The sequence below is a fragment of the Nasonia vitripennis genome, assembly GCF_009193385.2.
Source record: "Nasonia vitripennis strain AsymCx chromosome 2 unlocalized genomic scaffold, Nvit_psr_1.1 chr2_random0002, whole genome shotgun sequence".
NCBI lineage: Eukaryota > Metazoa > Arthropoda > Insecta > Hymenoptera > Pteromalidae > Nasonia > Nasonia vitripennis.
In genome coordinates, this window is record NW_022279608.1 from 1,852,420 (window position 1) to 1,871,551 (window position 19,132).

Here is a 19,132-nt window from a genome sequence, read left to right on the forward strand (position 1 = left end):
GGATAAATACGTATATCACGGTCAAATTGAGGCTCGCCATAATTTTCTATATACCCTAGTGGAAATGGATTGTGTGCCCAAGTGTGTCAAAGTGTGCCAAAGTGTGCCAAAGTGTGCCAAAGTGTGCCAAAGTGTGCCAAAGTGTGCCAAAGTGTGCCAAAATGTGCCATAGTGTGTCAAAGTGTGCCAAAGTGTGCCAAAGTGTGCCAAAGTGTGCCAAAGTGTGCCAAAGTGTAATAAAGTGTGCCATGCTATGCCATACCGTGCCAAACTGTGCTATACTGTGTCATAATTTATCAAAAAGAGATGTTTGTTTCCGAAAAACCCATGTGTGTCAAAGTATGCCAAAGTGTGCCAAAGTGCAGCAGATTTCCAAATTTGAACACTTTGGGACACTTTGGCACAATTTGGCACACTTTGACACACTTTAGCATACTTTGGCACACTTTGGCACACCTAATTAGTTCCACTAGGGTATACAACAGCAAATTCATGTCATGTTGCGAAATATGATTTATTCTTTCTATGATTATCACGTGTTAATGAAATTTCTATTTCAGGAGGTGTTATATTGTTATTATGAGCATTAATATTTTCTATTACATACATCATTTTATATGCTTTTACATAATAAGACTACATTTCAGATAGCAACCTATACTATAAATTTTATGTCTTTGTATTGGTTGCGTTTTTGTTTTTTCATCTTGACTTATTGGTTTTAACAAACATTCACAGTCTGCATAGATTATGAAAGGTAACTTTTCATTGTAGCGATGATTTTTAAACATTATCAAACTATTTTCTTTATTAGGCAGTCTAATTCAAGATTTATTTAATATTTTGCAATGCTCTTCATGCTTTATTAAGTCATCTTCTTTATAAAAAAAAATGTTAACATCTATCGCAAACATAGAGTTTCTTTTTTCTATTTGTCAAATTATTACTGATTAAACGTGACAGACTTTTAATGTATACATAATGTGATTGAGATAAAAACTTATCACTTTCATCAACATCACCACCATCTAAATTATCATTTGAGTCAGTGTACCGAAAACATAAGCCTACAGGCGTCTGCGTGGGGACTATGGGAAACGTATTTAAAAGTACGGAGAGGGTAGTGGAAAATCCGAAGATCTAGCTGTTTCGACTGCACTGCGCAGGCTGTAGAGAATCGATGCAATACGCTAGAGTGGGGACTGTGGGGAACGCATTTAAAAGTACGAGAGAGAGGGTAGTCAAAAAATTCCAGAATCTAGCTGTATCTGCTGTACCGCGCGTGATATACAAAATCGGTGCGCTTTGAACGAAAATACTGCTTGTAGAGACCTGAGTGGGGACTATGGGAGATGCATATAAACGTACGAGAGAGGGGATAGCTGATGTCGTTCAAAGAAACATGAAAAGAGACGTTGCACGTCGCAAGCGTGAACGAATCGAGCTTGAGAAGCTTTTTTAGTTGAAGGGGTACAAATTTCTAGTATATTTAAGCAGTCCTCTGCTCCGTGTTTGTATACATTTCCGAGTGTACTCAAGCAGTATACTGTTCTATAACAGTATACTGTTGTATAACTGTTATTTTATTTATAAATTTATTCTTAATGAGTAATATTTTCATAGATAACATGGATTTGATTGTTGATACCCAGAGCTTCAAGGGGCAAAACGGCGAATTCATAGTCAATGAGTTGGCCTACATTGATCTCAACGAGCCAGCAGCAGTAGCTCAACTAGCTACATTTCAACCACCTCACTCTTGGTACGACTTGTCGAGCGATGTCCCGTGTGCCAATCTGTGGCTCAAATATTCTTTTCACGGATTAAAGTGGAGCGACGGTGAACTGCCATACGACAAGCTAGCCGAAGTTTGCTCCAGCCTCCTCGATTTATCGCCGACAAGGAACGTTATTATTTGGGTGAAAGGTGCACAGAAAAAGGAGTGGCTGCAGCTATATTTCCGGGACGTCCGTAATATAGAAGATCTCGGCTGTCCATCCTTAAAGACACAAGGATTTCGAACTCCGCTGGTGTGTTCACATCACCTTCCTGACTGGAAGGAGAATTGTGCAGTTCAAAACGTTTACGCAATAAACAAGTGGCTCCGTGCAGTACAGCAAGATTTTATCTTCCCACTGCATTTCTTTGAGGATTATTATTCCTCATCTGATTCGGATACAACAACGACAACATTGGAAGAATAATTTATCATGTGAGTATAATATATTCTTATAATACATACCAAATATAATAAGAATGGAGTCACTGAACGGTGTGGCAAAAGTTCCACCATTCCTGTCTACAAAAAAATTAAGGATTTGGAGATCAATAAGAAGTACAAAATATCCAAACATGAGAAAGTTCAGACAAATTTTGTCGCGAAGATGGTGTTGGAGTTGGATGGAAGTTTCGACGTTTTCCTATCCACAAAAGTAAATGCCTTCCTCATCGAGAACAACACCGACGAGGAGAAGTTGAAGAATGAAATTGATACTAGAGATGTTTATCTAGTACATTATGGACACAACATTATTGAATGCATGTAATAATTTATCTCCACTGCGTATAGTATTAAGGATTTTTTCTCAATAATTAGAGTGTTTATTAATGTTAAATTCGTTTTTAAAGAGGATTATCGCGATGCTTAGTAAGTTTTTTTTTCTTCTAATATTACGGATTTTTATATAACATCTTACATTGAAAGTATTATCCAATTTATAAATCACAATTTAATTACTATTAGATTTATATAAGTTTATTATGTACTCTAACGGTTCTCTAATGCTATTTCTAACGAATATTTGAAATATATATATATATATATATATATATATATATATATATATATATATATATATATATATATATATATATATATATGGGACGTTTCACGTCAACCGGACCATCAGTGCACCCAAAATTTGGGTTAACCTAACAAGACATTTGAGGTCTCAAAATGATCGTCTGGTCAAGGGCTTTTGAAAAAGTTCTGGCCTTTTCAAAAATCCAATGTGGCGCATAAAATATGGAGCCTGAAACCGACGTTTTTATAGCACATTCAACAAAAACAATAGTAAAAATGTTCTAATTTGTGAAATATCCCACCAAAAAGCATGTACAACTTATGATAGGACATATTATTAACAATGCTGACGGAATTCCAAAATCAAAAATGGCGGAATCAAAATGGTGGACATTATACCTCCACCAAACCTATTTTACCGCAACAAATGATTTTTGATCAGTTTAAAGTATCGATATGGGGGTTTTTGGGGCCACTGCACCATATTTTAACCTCGAAATTTTAAAATCCAAAATGGCCGATCCAAAATGGCGGACATTATACAACCACCAAAACTATTTTACCGCAATGAACGATTTTAAATCAGTTTAAAGTATCGGTATGGGAGTTTAAGGGGCCGCTGAATCTTATTTTAACCTCAAAATTTCAAAATTCAATATGGCCAATATAAACTGGCGGATATTTGTCATAACCCACCCGCAGGCTCTCTCGCGAAAAGCCCCTGTTAACGCGCAACCCGCCGAACACGCCACGCACGCTGCAGCGCTTATCACCGCGGCGCTAGTACCGCGGCGCGCCGCTAGGCGGCTGCGCATTACCCACAAGTGAAGTAGCGTCATAGTTAATAGGTACATTAATAGATACATTGGCGACTTCTTCTTCAACGTCCTTTTTAAGGCAGTTGTTGAGTAAGTCTTACTTTATCGGCAACTCCTTGTTCAACTGTACTAGCCATAATTTTGTTATTTCTAACATTTTTTTTTTTTTTTGGTTGTGCTTTCTCATATCCTACAACAATGTCTTCTCCTGAGAAAAAATATCGTATCGATAGATACGTTAATCCATTTGATATTAATACAGGACACAGCAAATCTCTTAGGAAGATCTCCAAAGAATTTGAAGATGTCTATCCTGATTATCCAACATCTTCACTGATTTGTGATCAGTGAAGATGTTGGATAATCAATGCATCGGTTTTCGTTGCACCTTCGGTTTCAAACACGGATGCACCTATGCAAGATGATCTTACAGATATTTTAACTGGACTTAAAAACAAATTCCAATCCCTGCCGGAGAACGATCCAATACGTGTCAGTATTCTTACTATTTTGCCCGAACACTGGGCAATGCGTAAAATTATGAACCAATTTGGTGTGTCTCACAGAATGGCTCGTAAAGCAAAACAGTTAAGAGAATCAGATGGAGTTTTGGCTTCTCCTGTTGCAAAACGTAGAAAAACATTACCTGCAGAAACTACTCAGAAAGTTGAAGATTTTTATGAAAATGATCTTAACAGCAGAATTATGCCAAATAAAAAAGATACCGTCAGTATTTATTTATATGGTGAAAAAATAAAAGTGCAGAAAAGATTATTACTTACTGATATTAAGAACCTTCATAATCAATTTAAAGAACAGTTTCCTGAACATCCGATTGGGCCTACCAAGTTTGCGGAACTGAGACCAAAATGTTGTGTCTTTGCAAGATCCTCTGGTACACACAATGTATGTGTATGTACGATACACCAAAATTTCAAGGCGATGATTGACGCAGTAAATATAGAAAAAATCTCAAACAATATTCTGAAGAATTATAAAGATTGTTTGAATTTCGTTCTATGTGAGGATCCCAAACCAAGTTGTTATTTGAATGAATGTCCAAATTTTGTCCGGACATTCAAAAGTTTTCTAATTACGTTGAGAACATTATGGATGAGCACAATATTGATCAAGTCATCTTCAGCACGTGGCAATCAACCGATAGATACACTTTGATAAAACAATGCCTAACATCGCAAGAATTTATTGAAACTTTATGTTCTAGTCTAGAAAAGTTGATACCTCATCACTTCATCGCTAAGGAACAATCAAAGTTTATTTCTGGGAAGAAAAATAATCTTTCAGATGAAGAGGTTCTTGCTCAATTGGATTTTGCTGAGAACTATGCTTTTACAGCCCAAGATGCTGCACAGGCATTTCATTTTAATAATGATCAAAGTACGATTTTTCCTGCTGTTGTTTATTATAAATTTGAAGGCAAGCTAAAGCATTTCAGTACAGTATCTATGTCCGACTGTACTACTCATGATGCCACTGCAGTATACATAATGCAGCAAAAGCTTATACCTGAAATTCGCAAGGTTTGTCCCACAGTAAAAAAGGTAATATATGCTACTGATGGTGCTAAACAGCATTTTAAAAATCGTTATCAAATGAGTAGTTTAATGAGTCATAAGAGAGATTTTGGCGTTGATGCTGAATGGCACTGTTTTGCAACAGCACACGGAAAAGGTAGTTGCGATGGAGTTGGAGCGATAGTAAAGAGAGAAGCTACAGGAACGAGCTTACAAGCTGCAAAAAATAAAGCAATACTAGATGTTAAAGCTCTTTATTCATGGGCTAATGGGCGATCATTCAATATAACATTTTTCTTATACACCAAAAAAGATCACGAACAAACTCGTCAATTCCTAACAAAGAGATTTAAAAACTGTCCACCTGTCACAAACATACAAATGGGGCATGGATTTATCCCAGAAAATAATGAAACGTTGAAAGTCATGCATTACTCAAATGCCAATGAACCTAGGAACAGAGTAATTTATGATATCGGCGAAAACCATTTATCACCAGTAAAAACACGAACGAGGAGCCAGAATTGATAAGAGTGCACAAAATGTCATTAAAGATTGATTCATTTGGCTAAATTATATATTTTTTTCATCCACGCAGGCATATACATATACACAGAACAATAGAAAAATGTAAGTGCAAAAACCGCAGACAGATAATTCTAAATCTAATAGACCGGAAAAATATAAGATTCATGTGCACAAATACTGATTCCGATAATACATTTATAACCATTTACCTCACAACCCCCATATCGATACTTTAAATTGATCTAAAATCATTTGTTGCGGTAAAATTGGTTTAGTGGCGGTATAATGTCCACCAATTTGATTCCGCCATTTTTGATTTTGGAATTCCGTCAGCATTGTCAATAATATGTCCTATCATAAGTTGTACATGCTTTTTGGTGGGATATTTCACAAATTAGAACATTTTTACTATTGTTTTTGTTGAATGTGCTATGAAAACGTGGGTTTCAGGCTTCATATTTTATGCGCCACATTGGATTTTTGAAAAGGCCTGAACTTTTTCAAAAGCCCTTGACCAGATGATCATTTTGAGACCTCAAACGTCTTGTTAGGTTAACCCAAATTTTGGGTGCACTGATGGTCCGGTTGACGTGAAACGTCTCATATATATATATATATATATATATATATAGGCGATCACTTTTAGCTTAAGACTATGTCAAGGAGTGCGTTAGCGCCCCGATAGCAAGTATAAGTTGTATACATTGTACCGTTGGGAGCGCCCAGATGGCAAGTATAAGTTTTATATACTGTGCTGTCGGGAGCGCACTGCGTTCGCATATATACATTTATTTTGTATTATTATTATTATTTGCTAAATTCTATAACTTGTACTAACTTTAAGGATTTTTGATATGATAGATATAATTACAAAAAATAGATTTACATAGAAACATTAACAACAATGGATCGATGGATGAGTGTTTACAGTCAAGAAAAAATGGCACAGATTTATACTGCGTTTAGCTTTAGCTGTTTAGTTGCGTACTTATAATTGCATTGAAATGGTCACATCAACGTATAGGTTAAGTAACTATATATATATATATATATATATATATATATATATATATATATATATATATATATATAGGCACGGTATTTCACATTTCTTCTTAAGGGTTAACATGTTTAGATGCCAATATCACTATTGTATTTCTTCAAGAATTTTCATGTATTTATTTAAAAAATTTTTTAATACATATATTTTAGTTATAAGAATATATACTCATGTAATAAATAAAAATTATAAGTTATAAGAGCTTTTATATAAGTTTTAGCTATAATACAATATGTATACTCATATAAAAAATAAGGATTTTTATAAATAAAGCATAAAATATATCATGAATACTGGATTTATATTTGTACTATCACCAAATCCTAAAATCCTATTCCTTCATCAGCAGCATCAAAAACTGATGAAGTCTTTGTATATGACCTGCCTAAATATTATTAGAAGTTTCATATCCCTCAGGATGGCTAGATGCTCATTACTCAGAGACTCAGCCAGCGTACTGGCCAACGACACACCACCGCCGACACCTTCCACCCCGTTGCCATCCCACCACCGCTGACGTCTTCCCGCCACAGCCGCCCACGACTTAGCTGACAGACAGCCTGCTGATGCCCCCGCCACCACCACCACAACGACAAGCGGCCAAGAGGAGGAAGGGGAAGGTGACGCCGGGGCCTCTTCCCAACAGCAGAGACAGCTAGCCCCACTCTCGCAAATATTTGAGGGCGTAAAGAAGGTCGTGGATGACGGAATGCGGGCGTTGGAGGAATTTTTTAAATTCATAGATGACGACACCGACGTGTAGTCTTATTTTTTACGTCCAGATTAATTTTTTTGTTTTAAGGCATTGACGCCAAAGTTTCTTTTTTTATTAGGTATTAAATAAGAGTTTTTTATGTTTTTTAAATTTTTTATAACTAGTTTAGTTAAATAAACATTTTGTTTATACTTTTTTATAACGGAAAAAAATCTTTTTGTTCTCTGTTGCTGCCTTATTATCCGTCTCCTTTAAAATAAAATATTATTTTTCATCTCTAGTTTACAATACCATCTCAAACAATTTTTTATTGGGGGGCATTGAGACGGCGGGCCCACCTGGCAGGTAAGAGAGGAGCAACGGATAACTTGTTGATAGTGCGAAAAACAATGACGGTTATTTACAAGACTAGTTGACGGCTAGCACAGCTTAAGACAGGCGACCCCCCGAAGGAATGCGAAAGTGGCTACCGGGGGGGTTTTCGCGGCCCTACGAGAGGTGGAGTTTTAGTGAGTATGCCTGGCGTTGTCCCGCGCTAGGAGTCTCACACACGGGGAGCCTCGCACGGCTTCTGTCATGGTGCATTAAGCATTTCTCCAACTCTCCGGATAAACAAAAAAAAAATGTCTTCGTAGCATTACTCGTATAAAAGACCAAATCATAGAATCACATACTAATAAATAAGAAAATGTTAATAAAATTTTTATGTATTAATAATAAAAGAATTATATATCACTGTTAAATTTTTTTTATCAGAAAATAATATATATTGTCATCAGAGTTGGGACGAAGAGAGTCTAAGGATTCTTGTAACCCGACCTACGTTTGTATGAATGAGAAGGGTGGTATGAACTGTGTCTGGAAGTCCGACATGGTTTCATGTTATCCTTAAGCATGAATGGACATTGTATGGTATGTTGTATGACTGGATGTTATTGCTGAAGAAACAGTAATAACTAACCAGTACTCATAAATTTTTAGTATTGTTAATCCAGACCTGCGAACAGGAAATATTGTTTTTCTTTGCAGGATTGCGTCGTTATAGTGTGTTATTGTGCAAATAATATCAACTCTGTATCGAATGCGATTGTTTTGTAACTCTGGAGTTAAATAAATAAATAAATAAATAAACTTTACTATTCTTAATTTTTATTTTTCAAAATTTTTATCCTCACTCAAACCCCATAACCAGGAAGACTATAGAAAAGGAGTGTTGAGCAATGTTGAGAAAATCCTGAAAACTTACAGAAAGTTTTTCGCCGTATGGCGGCACTGTGATCCATAAGTTTCTGTAACGTCATTCTCACGCATGCGCAGATGCGTCTAAGTAGACAATAAACTTTTGTTACAAAAATAATTGATCTCTGTGCAACTTAAATGAAGCAAAACTTCAACAATAAACGAAAATTGCTGAATTAATATATTGACAATCAATGTATTTATTCGCTATAGACTAGGCATTGGCCATGCATTTCGTGGCTATTTTTGATTCCTAATATTCAAACCCAAGTTTTTTAGACGTGTTTTTGGCTGCTAAATCTGAATTTTGGGAGTTCTCGGCCGAAAAAATGAGACTTCAAAAGTTATAAACAAATTAATTGGTTAAAAGGGGCGAAAACGACCATTTTCGGTCCTCTCTATTTCCGATTCTCAGATTATTTCAAGCTCATACTACCCTATAGGGGGCGAAAATGGGTTAATTTATACATACATTATGACCAGGGACTCTTACTCTACTTTTTGTCTGACGCTTGGAAAACCCTATTTTCGGTCCTCTTTATAGGCGCCGAAAATGGTCTTTTAGATGCACGTGTTATAAAAAAGTATTTTGCAGGAATTGATAGTGTTCTCGCGTAAGTTGCTTTTATCACGCACCGTAAGGGATAGAGCTGTTTTTACGTGCTGTTTCTTAACCTTTAATAACATTATTTTTCACACTATGGAATCTTGCAACTTGGTTCCATCCCACTTTAGACCAGTGTGCGATTAGGAAATTTTGCAGGGTACTACACGTATAACCACTTGCTCGTCATCCCCTATTTCAATGGTAGAAATTGGAAAGCGAAGTTCTAAAAAAATTTTAAAAAACGCTGAAAATATATTCGCAGAAGGTTTTTGAGTCCTTGTTTTATCTCTGCAACCTTATTTCCACCCTTGAAATAGGAATGATCGCAGTACGATTTTCAAGTTCGAAGGTACTCGAAAATCTCCTGCGAATATATTTTCAGCGCTTTTTACGTCGCAATCACATTGCAAGATTTTATCGCGCAAAAAAAAACAATGAAATTGGAGGTTAAAAAACAGCACATAAAAACACCTTTATCCCTTAAGGCGCGTGTCAGCTGAAACCCACGCTAGAACACTATCAATTTCTGCAAAATTGAATAATTTTAAGTCATCTGGGATGGCTTGTGAGCAGAAAAGACTCGTTTTTCAACAGCGGGTAGAGCCAAAAAAACGCTTGATTGTTGCTTGCAGCGCGTGTAAGAAAGTGCGGCTGATATGGGGAAGAGAGTTGTGCATGGCTGTGCGAGCACGCTACAAGTGGCGAAGAGAGCGTGGTGGATGGAGAGAGCTGCAGTTGCTTTTGTGACAATTGGTCTGTCGCACCGCCGTGATGGTTGCTTCTCGCCAATTCACTCCCTGGTCGAAGTGTACCTAGCGAGTCTATAGAAGTGTTTACTTCAAAAAAGATAAATATACGCAGAATTCAAAACATGATGTCGCTGAACATGAAGGTCTCGAATTCTACCGTGGTGCCTTCGAGCGGAGCTGTGTACTACACTGCCAGTAATTCCTCCCACAGGATGCTGTATGGGTGGCGAGGGTGTTGGTAGTTGCGTTAACACGGGGGTCGCGGTGTTAAGCGTCTTTCTTTTTGCAACAATCTCATCCCTACTTTTCTACAATCTTGGTTTGGGATCTGTGGCGCTTACATTTCCGGCGGTAGTAGTGCGCGACACTTGAGTCCCAAAGTTACTTCCCCTTTTTGCTCGGCTGTGGTGTTGCGTGTAGCACAGGCTCGAAAGCAGCTCTTTCCGCGGTGTCGACTAAGGTTACAGAATTTTCCTGTTGCTTCTAGGTGGTCAGCAGTGCTGGGGAGTCGTATCAGAGAGTCAAGCACACTGGCGCATTTCTCCAGGTCTGGCAAGATATCCTCGGTGTTCGTCGAGACGCGAGTGTTATCGGGTTGCGGGAAAAATGAGAAAATTTTCGGGGGAAAAGTATAAAATTTTTTAAATTAAAAAAAGTACTCGCGATTATTTCTCGTTCCAACCCCGCTGTTATTCAGGTGATTACTATCCAAGCGAGTAGGTTTTTCACGAGGGTGAGTTTACTGACCAAAATGAAGATCTACAAATACCAAATACCTCGTGCTAGAAAAACAAAAATTTAGGAAAACTATAAATTGTACGTTGCAAAATAAGGTTTTAAATAATTTTATCTAAATTACGTAATGAATTAGGTGAGATAAAGATAATTCTTAACAACTAAAGTCAGCTAGCATTTACAGTAATTGAGACAATTTGTTTTAGATGTTCACGTCCCATCATTTAGTGTATTAGAAGACAGTAATTACCCGAGCTTTACTCACAAAGTAATTGATTTAGAAGAGTCTGATAAAGAAACTATACATCTTCTTGTGTTTTTATTAATGCAGTTTCTTTCACGATCTGATCAAGTAAGTAGGTTTTTATAAATTTATCTTCAAATGAAGTAACCGCTACCTATACATTAAAACATAGGCTAAATTAGATTAATTTATATTTTCTATTCCTTGACTGGTCAGGTCAATTTACTAGCCACAAATAATGCAGCAGATTTTCAAGTTTATATCTACAGTATGTCCCAGATAAAGCGGACACGTATCTTTTTTGGTGATTTTGGGAAAACTAGCGTTGTAGCAAATAAAATTTTTAGGGAATAATAAAGTTTAAATCATGTTTTTTTACGGCCCTAGGTTTAATAAAATGATGCATAAAAAAGTGTGGTAAGATGTTCTAGGCGCTTTCATTCGATAGATCGTGGCAAATAATGCTTAAAACCATAATTACACGATAAACCTTGTGTTCATTTAATTTTAAATCAATTTTGAATTATTCATCTTACAGTATCCATATAAACTATATAAAATGATAAATATGATTATTTTTTTTGTGTATGATTTGATTAGATGTTTACAATTTGCAACAGCACAAATAGCTGAGGTAGTAAGACATTGGATTGTCAAGTGGAGGACAGGGGTTCCAGTCTTGGTCAGGAAAATTTTGTTTATATTTTATTCCGATTTATTTATATGAATTATCAATATCATAAAAAATTTATAATTATTCAGATAGAAAATAAACAATTTATTTCAATATAAACAAACATTTAAATTTTACGAGTGATTTCTGACCTGATATATCACGTGATAAATCACGCCAAATAATCACGTGATAAAGCACGTGGTTTTTTTCGCCAGGGACGTACTTCCGGACTATTGTGACTCGAGGTTAGTGCGTCGTCTGCTACGTGCAAGTTGTGCGATCTCCTTCGGGAAACCGCGTCGACGATCGAAAAGTGTTCACGAGTGTTTCTCGACTATCAAAATTCCTCTGAGTGCTTTTCGACAATCAAAAAGTACTCGCGAGTATTTCTCGACGATTGAAATATGCTCCGAGGGTTTTTTGACCATCGAAAGATACTCGCAGGGTTTTTAGACGATCAAATATGCTCCGAGTGCTTTTTGATGATCAAAAGATGCTCCAAGGGTCTCGAAGGGGAAAACGAGCTTTTGGGTTGACGATTTGCGACTGAGCGCGTATGTTCGTTGGGACCTGCACAGGCACGGTTCCTGAATGAGATCGCATAACCTGCACGTAGCTTGAACACTTCATCTCTAAAACTACCCTTCCTAAGGGGTAGTAGTAAACCAGAAGTTGACCGAAAGTCGACCAAGTGTAGACCGGAAGTAGACCGGAAGTCAACCGGAAATTTGCCAGAAGTAATCGAAGAAAATACAAAATGACCCAGAAATGACCGAAAATAACCGGCAATGAACCGGAAATATACCGAAGATTAACAGAAAGTAGCCGGAATAATGGATATTTGCTTAACTACTCTTAAGGGGTGAATCGGAAATTAATCAATAGTTAATCAATAGTTAATCAATAATTAATACAATTATTGTTTGAAGATTATTTGCAATATTGTGTCAATACTGTAAAGTGAAGGTAAAAAACATTAAATTAAAACAATTATGTAAGCATTTTTATTTAATGTTTTTTATCTTTATTTTACAATATTGGCACGATATTGCAAATAATTTTCAGACAATAATGCTGCAATACACATATTGTTTTTTGAAAATGAAATCCTGGAGAGTACCCAGAATATTATATAATCTTGCTATGGTATTTTTGAATCTGCCAAGTCTGCCAATGCAAGCTTTAGGGAATGTTACTTAAAGATTAGGTGCTATACGGGATCATATAACTAGTAAAGTCTGCCTAAAGTCACCTGTTACTATCACAATTTTACCTCCAAAAATTTTGTCACTCTTAAAATTATCGAAGAAAATTCCATCAACTGCATTAAAAGCACATGTAGGTGTCATTGATATTTTGTCCCAAACAATAACTTCTGTTATTTGAAGCTCCATTCCATATGCAGATTGACGTGAGATATTACATGCAGTTTCTTCTGTTCTATTTAATGGATATTAAAATGTTAAGTAGAAAGTTTCACCTATCTATTGTGACGGCCGAGTGAACGTCAAATGTCTAACGGCTAATCATGTACTAATTGTAATAAGATTATTGTTTCAGCAAGCTGCCAACGAGCGCCGAAACGAGCGAGAACGAGAGACGAGGCAAGATAGAGACAGAGAGAGTGAGAGCATAGGTAGCGCGGTTGTCGCCTGGCCGCACAGCGTTGGCGAGATATGACAACGATGTGCCGACGGCCGGGAGAGCCGCGACTAGAGTTAGTCTCGCTGCGCTATCCACACGAGTAGCTCGCGCTACTACTATACACGGGTTTGTTGTGAGTCCTGCGAGCATCCCGAGAGCGAACGATATTCATCCGTGCGTTACCGACGAGTCGCTGCGACGCTCGTCCGAACTGTTGCATCTCCACGTCTGAAACTGGACCGCGTCCGTTGCGTCAACTACTACTGCCACTACTGAGTTGTAAGTACCTGCACTCTCACTCTCTCACGTCGACGGGGTAATATCTCTCGTCTCTCTTTATCGTTCGTCGAAGTGTGCGGCGTTTGCACCTCCGTGTATAGTTACAATTGAATATACATTTCCTTATCTAAACTTCTCGTGTGTTATTTCCTACGACCTGACCTACGCCGCCTCCGCGGGCTCGTGTAAAAACACGTGCATGATCTGAGTCGGCCGAGCCGTGCCTTCTGCACGCCCGACGTTAATTTACAATAAACAGGGTCCTTCTGGCCTTGGTTATAACACGGCAGAAAAGTATTAACCGAGTGTTATACTATTAGTAAGTTTACTGATAATTGAAATATTAGAAAATATACAGAAGAGATAAGAGTTTTTTTATTTTAAATTTAAAATGCAAAATTTATTTTTTTGTCTGCCATAGTTTTTTAAGATTTTCAGTTTCATAATTTTCCCTTTACATTATAAATTAATGCGTAATTTTCGTGTTTCAAATCTTTATAATTGAAAATTATTACTTCCCCCCTTCTCCTCTGTTAGAAATTGACATTAGGAAAAAAGATTTTCACAAAACTTGAGTTTTATTACTATTGCAATATATTTTTTAACCGTGCGACGTTAGGAGTAAGGTGAATAACGATAGTCTTAAATAAAATAGTTCACGGTTTTTTCGATTAACAGTGTACAATCGGATAAAAATTGGTTTATATAATTTTTTCTTGCTGTCCATTCTTTTTTCATTTAATTAATAAGTACATGTGTAGTATATCTTTTTGTAAATAATTTTTTGCATTTTCATCAGGCTGATTAAGTAGAAACCATGCAGTTGATGTTGTATTTAAATTTTTAATAAATAACATTTCTTTACAGCCTTCTTTAAAATAAACGTATTGTTTATTTATAAGATGTACTGCTAATCTATATAGAAGGGGAAATAATTCATGCATTTGATATTCTAATAATCAATACATTGCTTTAGGAGTATTAACATATCTGGTATGTTATAGGCCAAGCAATAGAGCATTTATTTATGAAATTAAAACTACTTGAAAACCAACTGCGATTTTGAGAAGGAGAGTTAGTAGATGAATTTTACACACTTTGCAACACGTAAATCGTGATTTTTAATATGTTATTAACAATTTACATGCAAAATTTGCTCTTTTTTTGGTTTTATACATATAAAATGGAAAATTTTCGAGCAATCTTAAGGGGACGGATACACCTTAAATTGTCAAAAAATGAAAAATCCAATTTTTTATTTATATTTTTCCTAAATTGTTTAAAAAATAAATTAAACTATCAAATATATTCAGGTATAATGTAAAAAAGATAAAACAATGTTTATATGTGCCATATTATTAGGTATGACAATTCTGTGAAGGCCAAAATCCAATTATTCAAATAAGTTTTCTGAAAATAATCAACAAAAATTGTTTAAACACTTTAAAAAGTAACAAATTTTATATTAACATCTAGTCAACTTTTTTAAATAATATTTTGTTGTAAAACTCCACATTTATCTGGAAACTATATGTGTTTGAAGTATATCTATTAGTGTTAAAGTGCCCTTCGAAGTCCAAATCTTGAGTAAGTCTGCGGTGGCTGAAAAATGGAAATTCTGGATTTTGGCCTTCAAAGAAATGTCATACCTGATAATATGGCACATGTAAACATTGTTTTATCTTTTTTACATTATACCTGAATATATTTGATAGTTTAATTTATTTTTTAAACAATTGAGGAAAAATATAAACAAAAAATTGAATCTTTCATTTTTGACAATTTAAGCTGTATCCGTGCCCTTAATAAGGTTAAAAGATGAATTGTAGAAAATAAAATTACGAAGAGAATGAGAGGTCAAATCATTCGATTTGATAATTAGAACTGAAGGAATCTGGTAAAACCGGAAATTTTGACGGTTTTGGAAAAATTCGCAATTTTTTAATACTAAGAATTGAATCTTGAGATACAGTTAGCTATTTATATGTAGTATGTGTGTGCTAAACCTAAATTTTGAACGAATAATTTTTGCACAATCGCAATTTCAATATTTTTGGCCATTTTTTCGGAGGAGGGCTGGATGCTCGTGTAAGTGTCCGATTAAAGTTTTAAAAACGGAATTTGCAACTAGTCAGGCATACCAACAAAACGTATATTTTCGTTTTTTAATAAAATGCGCGCATATATATTCCCAAATTAAGGCACCGCAAGAGGGTGCTGTCATCGGCTCTGAAAGTTATACCATGTCACGTGATCTTTGGAGGCAGGTTTGAACATGATAATACTAGTTTAAAGAAATAGAAGTTGAGAACAAAATATTATGTAGCGTAATGGCTTCAATAGTAGAAATTTTTGAACTAATATCTTATATTGATGGGGGTACGAGACCTTTTGAAGAAGGAAGCAGAATTGTTAATGCTAATCATGTATTATTATGTGGACATAGTGGAGTTAAACAAAATCCACAAACTGACAAATATTTTGCATTATGCTTGCAAACTTCTTCACTGTCAGCGTACCCTCATGAAATTAATATAGAAATAAGTGAAGTTAACAAAAAAAAAGAAAATAATAGCTCACTGCACTTGCAAAGCTGGCAACAGTGGTAAATGTAAACACATTGTAGGAGTATTGTTGATTTTGAATAGGTACCATATGTATATATATATCCACTTCATCAGAATTTCTTCCTCTTTTGGAAAACGATGCATGAGCACGCCGGATCCAGCAGCAGTAGTACAATTTTTCACACAACATTGTCTTTTTGTCCACACTTTCGACATTTTATAAAATATTATTTTTTTGTTAAATATGAACTGTATTTCGAAGCAGAATGACTGTATCAGTGTGTATCATTGCGAGGTTATGATCATTTGTTTTGGTATAACTTTCAAAGCTTTCGAATATATCCGCAAGGTGTGCCACTTTTGCCTTAACTTGCAAATAGTACGAGAGCCGCGATGGGCGCAACGATCGAATCTTTACGTATAATTATCTTAACAACTACTTTAGCTATTTTTTTTTTATTTTTTTAGATAACATATTTCGAGGAATTGGATTCTGGACTAGGAATTTACGGTTCGTGAAAAAATAATATGCTGTTGCATGATTTTTATAAGAATTCATATTACAATTTTCCAAGATATCTTAAACATTTACAAATATTTTACATAACTTCAAATGCAATATAATGATAGAATGTATACAATTGATTTTTATTTTTAGATTTTTGTATTCATTTTCTTCTTTTAGCTGGAATCGAATACTCGACTTCCTCGTTACTAAAGTCAATATTTGGGATAGTTAGAAAATCTAGTTCATTGTTGGAATCATGATCGGATATTGATTCGTCGAATTCTGTCAGTACATCATTAGAATGCAGGTTTAAGCACGTGTCCTCGTGACAGTGCGCGCATAGATTCGTGCATTTTACACCATGTTTTTTACAACTACACGCTGCATTAACGCACGCTTTTTTACTACAGGAGTATGAAATCTGCTTTAGCAATTTTTGGAGGATAGGCGGATCTGTAGCTCGAACAGGAATTAATATATTACTAGCACGATTCACCTCACTCCTAACGTCGCTTGGTCAAAATATATATCGCAATAGTAATAAAAACTTGAAATATTAAGAAACTATGACTGTCAACAAAATAAATTTTAAATTATAATTTGAAACAAAAATACTTTAAACGTGCAACGTCCGTATCCAGTGGCTGGATATATACCAGAGAGCCAAGGCAGCGTCACACGAGCCTGCGCTTCACAACAGGGTCCGACACCTCGAATTTTAATTTTTGTAGGTATGAGTGTGAGCAGCGAGCTGCAGTAGTTCGGTAGTGCAGCTACGCCTACTTTTCCGCTTCGGGCGCGCGCGCTCTCCCTCTGGTTTATAGGGACTCATGCCGCTCGTGTTTCTTCGGGCGCGTCTGCGCGCGATTAAACTTAGTAACAGCGTTGCGTATATGCAAATGCGTTAGGGCCATCACATATAAAAAGCAATAGGAGGAATAGCGAGGAACAGCGATGAATTTAACACTGGTTAGTATATCTATAGCTATAAGAAACAGCGAGCTTGTTCCTCGTTGTTCCTCATAGCAATAGATATAATAACCCATGTTAATCGACGCTGATCCTCACTATTCCTTTTTACGTGTGATAGCCGTTACTGAGTTTATCTTCTCGAGCACGTCTTATCTGGCATGCTCGCACCTCGAGCTGCGGTAGTCAGTAGGCATTTCCTCCTAAAACTCTACACACCTATCTAATAAAAAGTCAGTAGATTCCACGTACTCCACGCTGTTCAGAAGAAGGCTAGTATTCATGATGGTGCGACAAATCTATTGAGACGCTTCACAGGAATAGAGTATATTTTATTCACCATTATAATTTCTACTAATCCAGTGCACCCGGGGATCTTCCTTGCGGACTGATCCGGGGAGTTATTCCTACTTCAGAAAAACTCAGCACAAAAATGTTAACACTTAACTCGCCTTAGGAGGGAAGTAAAAATACCGCTATATGCCGTGTCCAGCTGGGCTGGCTACGCCAGACCCCCCCTTAATTCTTAACTGTTGTCCTAGGACGCACAACAGTTAAGAATTATTAATCAACCCGCTCTAACACTCTTATGCACATAACAACTACTACGCACAAGATACGCGGTAGCGCCCCCGATGGCAAGTATAAGTACTAGAGTACTATACGCACTGTCGGGCGCAACGCAACCTTATATTCTTTGAAATGGAGTTTTGTAACCTATACAAAATATTCAAAAATTCATATCTTATTCAAATACGTTGTTTTATCAGGCGAATCAATGTTACTTACAATGACATTTAGAAAACTTTTATTTAAAAAAAGTTTCGTAAAAAATGATAACGGATCGTGAAAACGATCCGTTATCATTCTATGGCTGACCAAAATTTTGTATCGTGTTTTTCTTTTCAATTTTTGCGCGAAAAATCAAATCGAATTAGAAATAAAATGTATATATAATAAAAGGACGCATTCGATGCATAGTATTTATTAAATGAGTCCAGCTTTGCTACTTGGGGATTTTGGGGATCGCTGAATGCGAATATCGCGACGGCAACAGCCTCCGAGAGGGAACTTCGAAAGGGGCATTGCAAGTTACGTAATAAATATCGTGAGAGTTATTTGTAATTGATCAATATATTACTTAAGTTTAAATTACCAATTATTCGACTTACCTCTTAATTAAACATAATGATTTTTTGTTTTCCGTATTATAAATAAAATAATTTGATTGTAAACTTGACTTTTTTAAATTGATCTCAGTTGTTTTTTAATCTATAATTTCACAGTCAACAAAATTATTGACATGCATGATGATTCGCAAAACATTAAACGCGCCTAAGCTTTTTACTTTAGTTAAGTTTTTTTTTTAGAGATTTCGCGTCTTTTTAAGCGAACTTATTTAAGAACCTTAAACTTGTTCTAAAAATAAAATACATAATGATGGGGTTCAGGTAGT

The 19,132-nt window shown here is 35.9% G+C and overlaps 1 protein-coding gene across 16 annotated transcripts in view; it reads left to right on the forward strand.

Annotated features, from left to right (window-relative positions):
- The window catches only part of LOC100680429 (protein unc-79 homolog), a 2,400,004-nt gene that overhangs the window by 1,179,050 nt on the left and 1,201,822 nt on the right, over positions 1-19,132 (forward strand). For all 16 annotated transcript variants that reach the window (XR_004345182.1, XR_004345183.1, XR_004345184.1 and 13 more), the window contains one exon: positions 10,996-11,141. Coding sequence is in view for 13 of the 16 variants with exons in the window: in XM_031923950.1 (XP_031779810.1) it covers positions 10,996-11,141 (146 nt within the window). In the remaining 3 variants the exon portion in view is untranslated. The remainder of the gene's footprint in view (positions 1-10,995; positions 11,142-19,132) is intronic.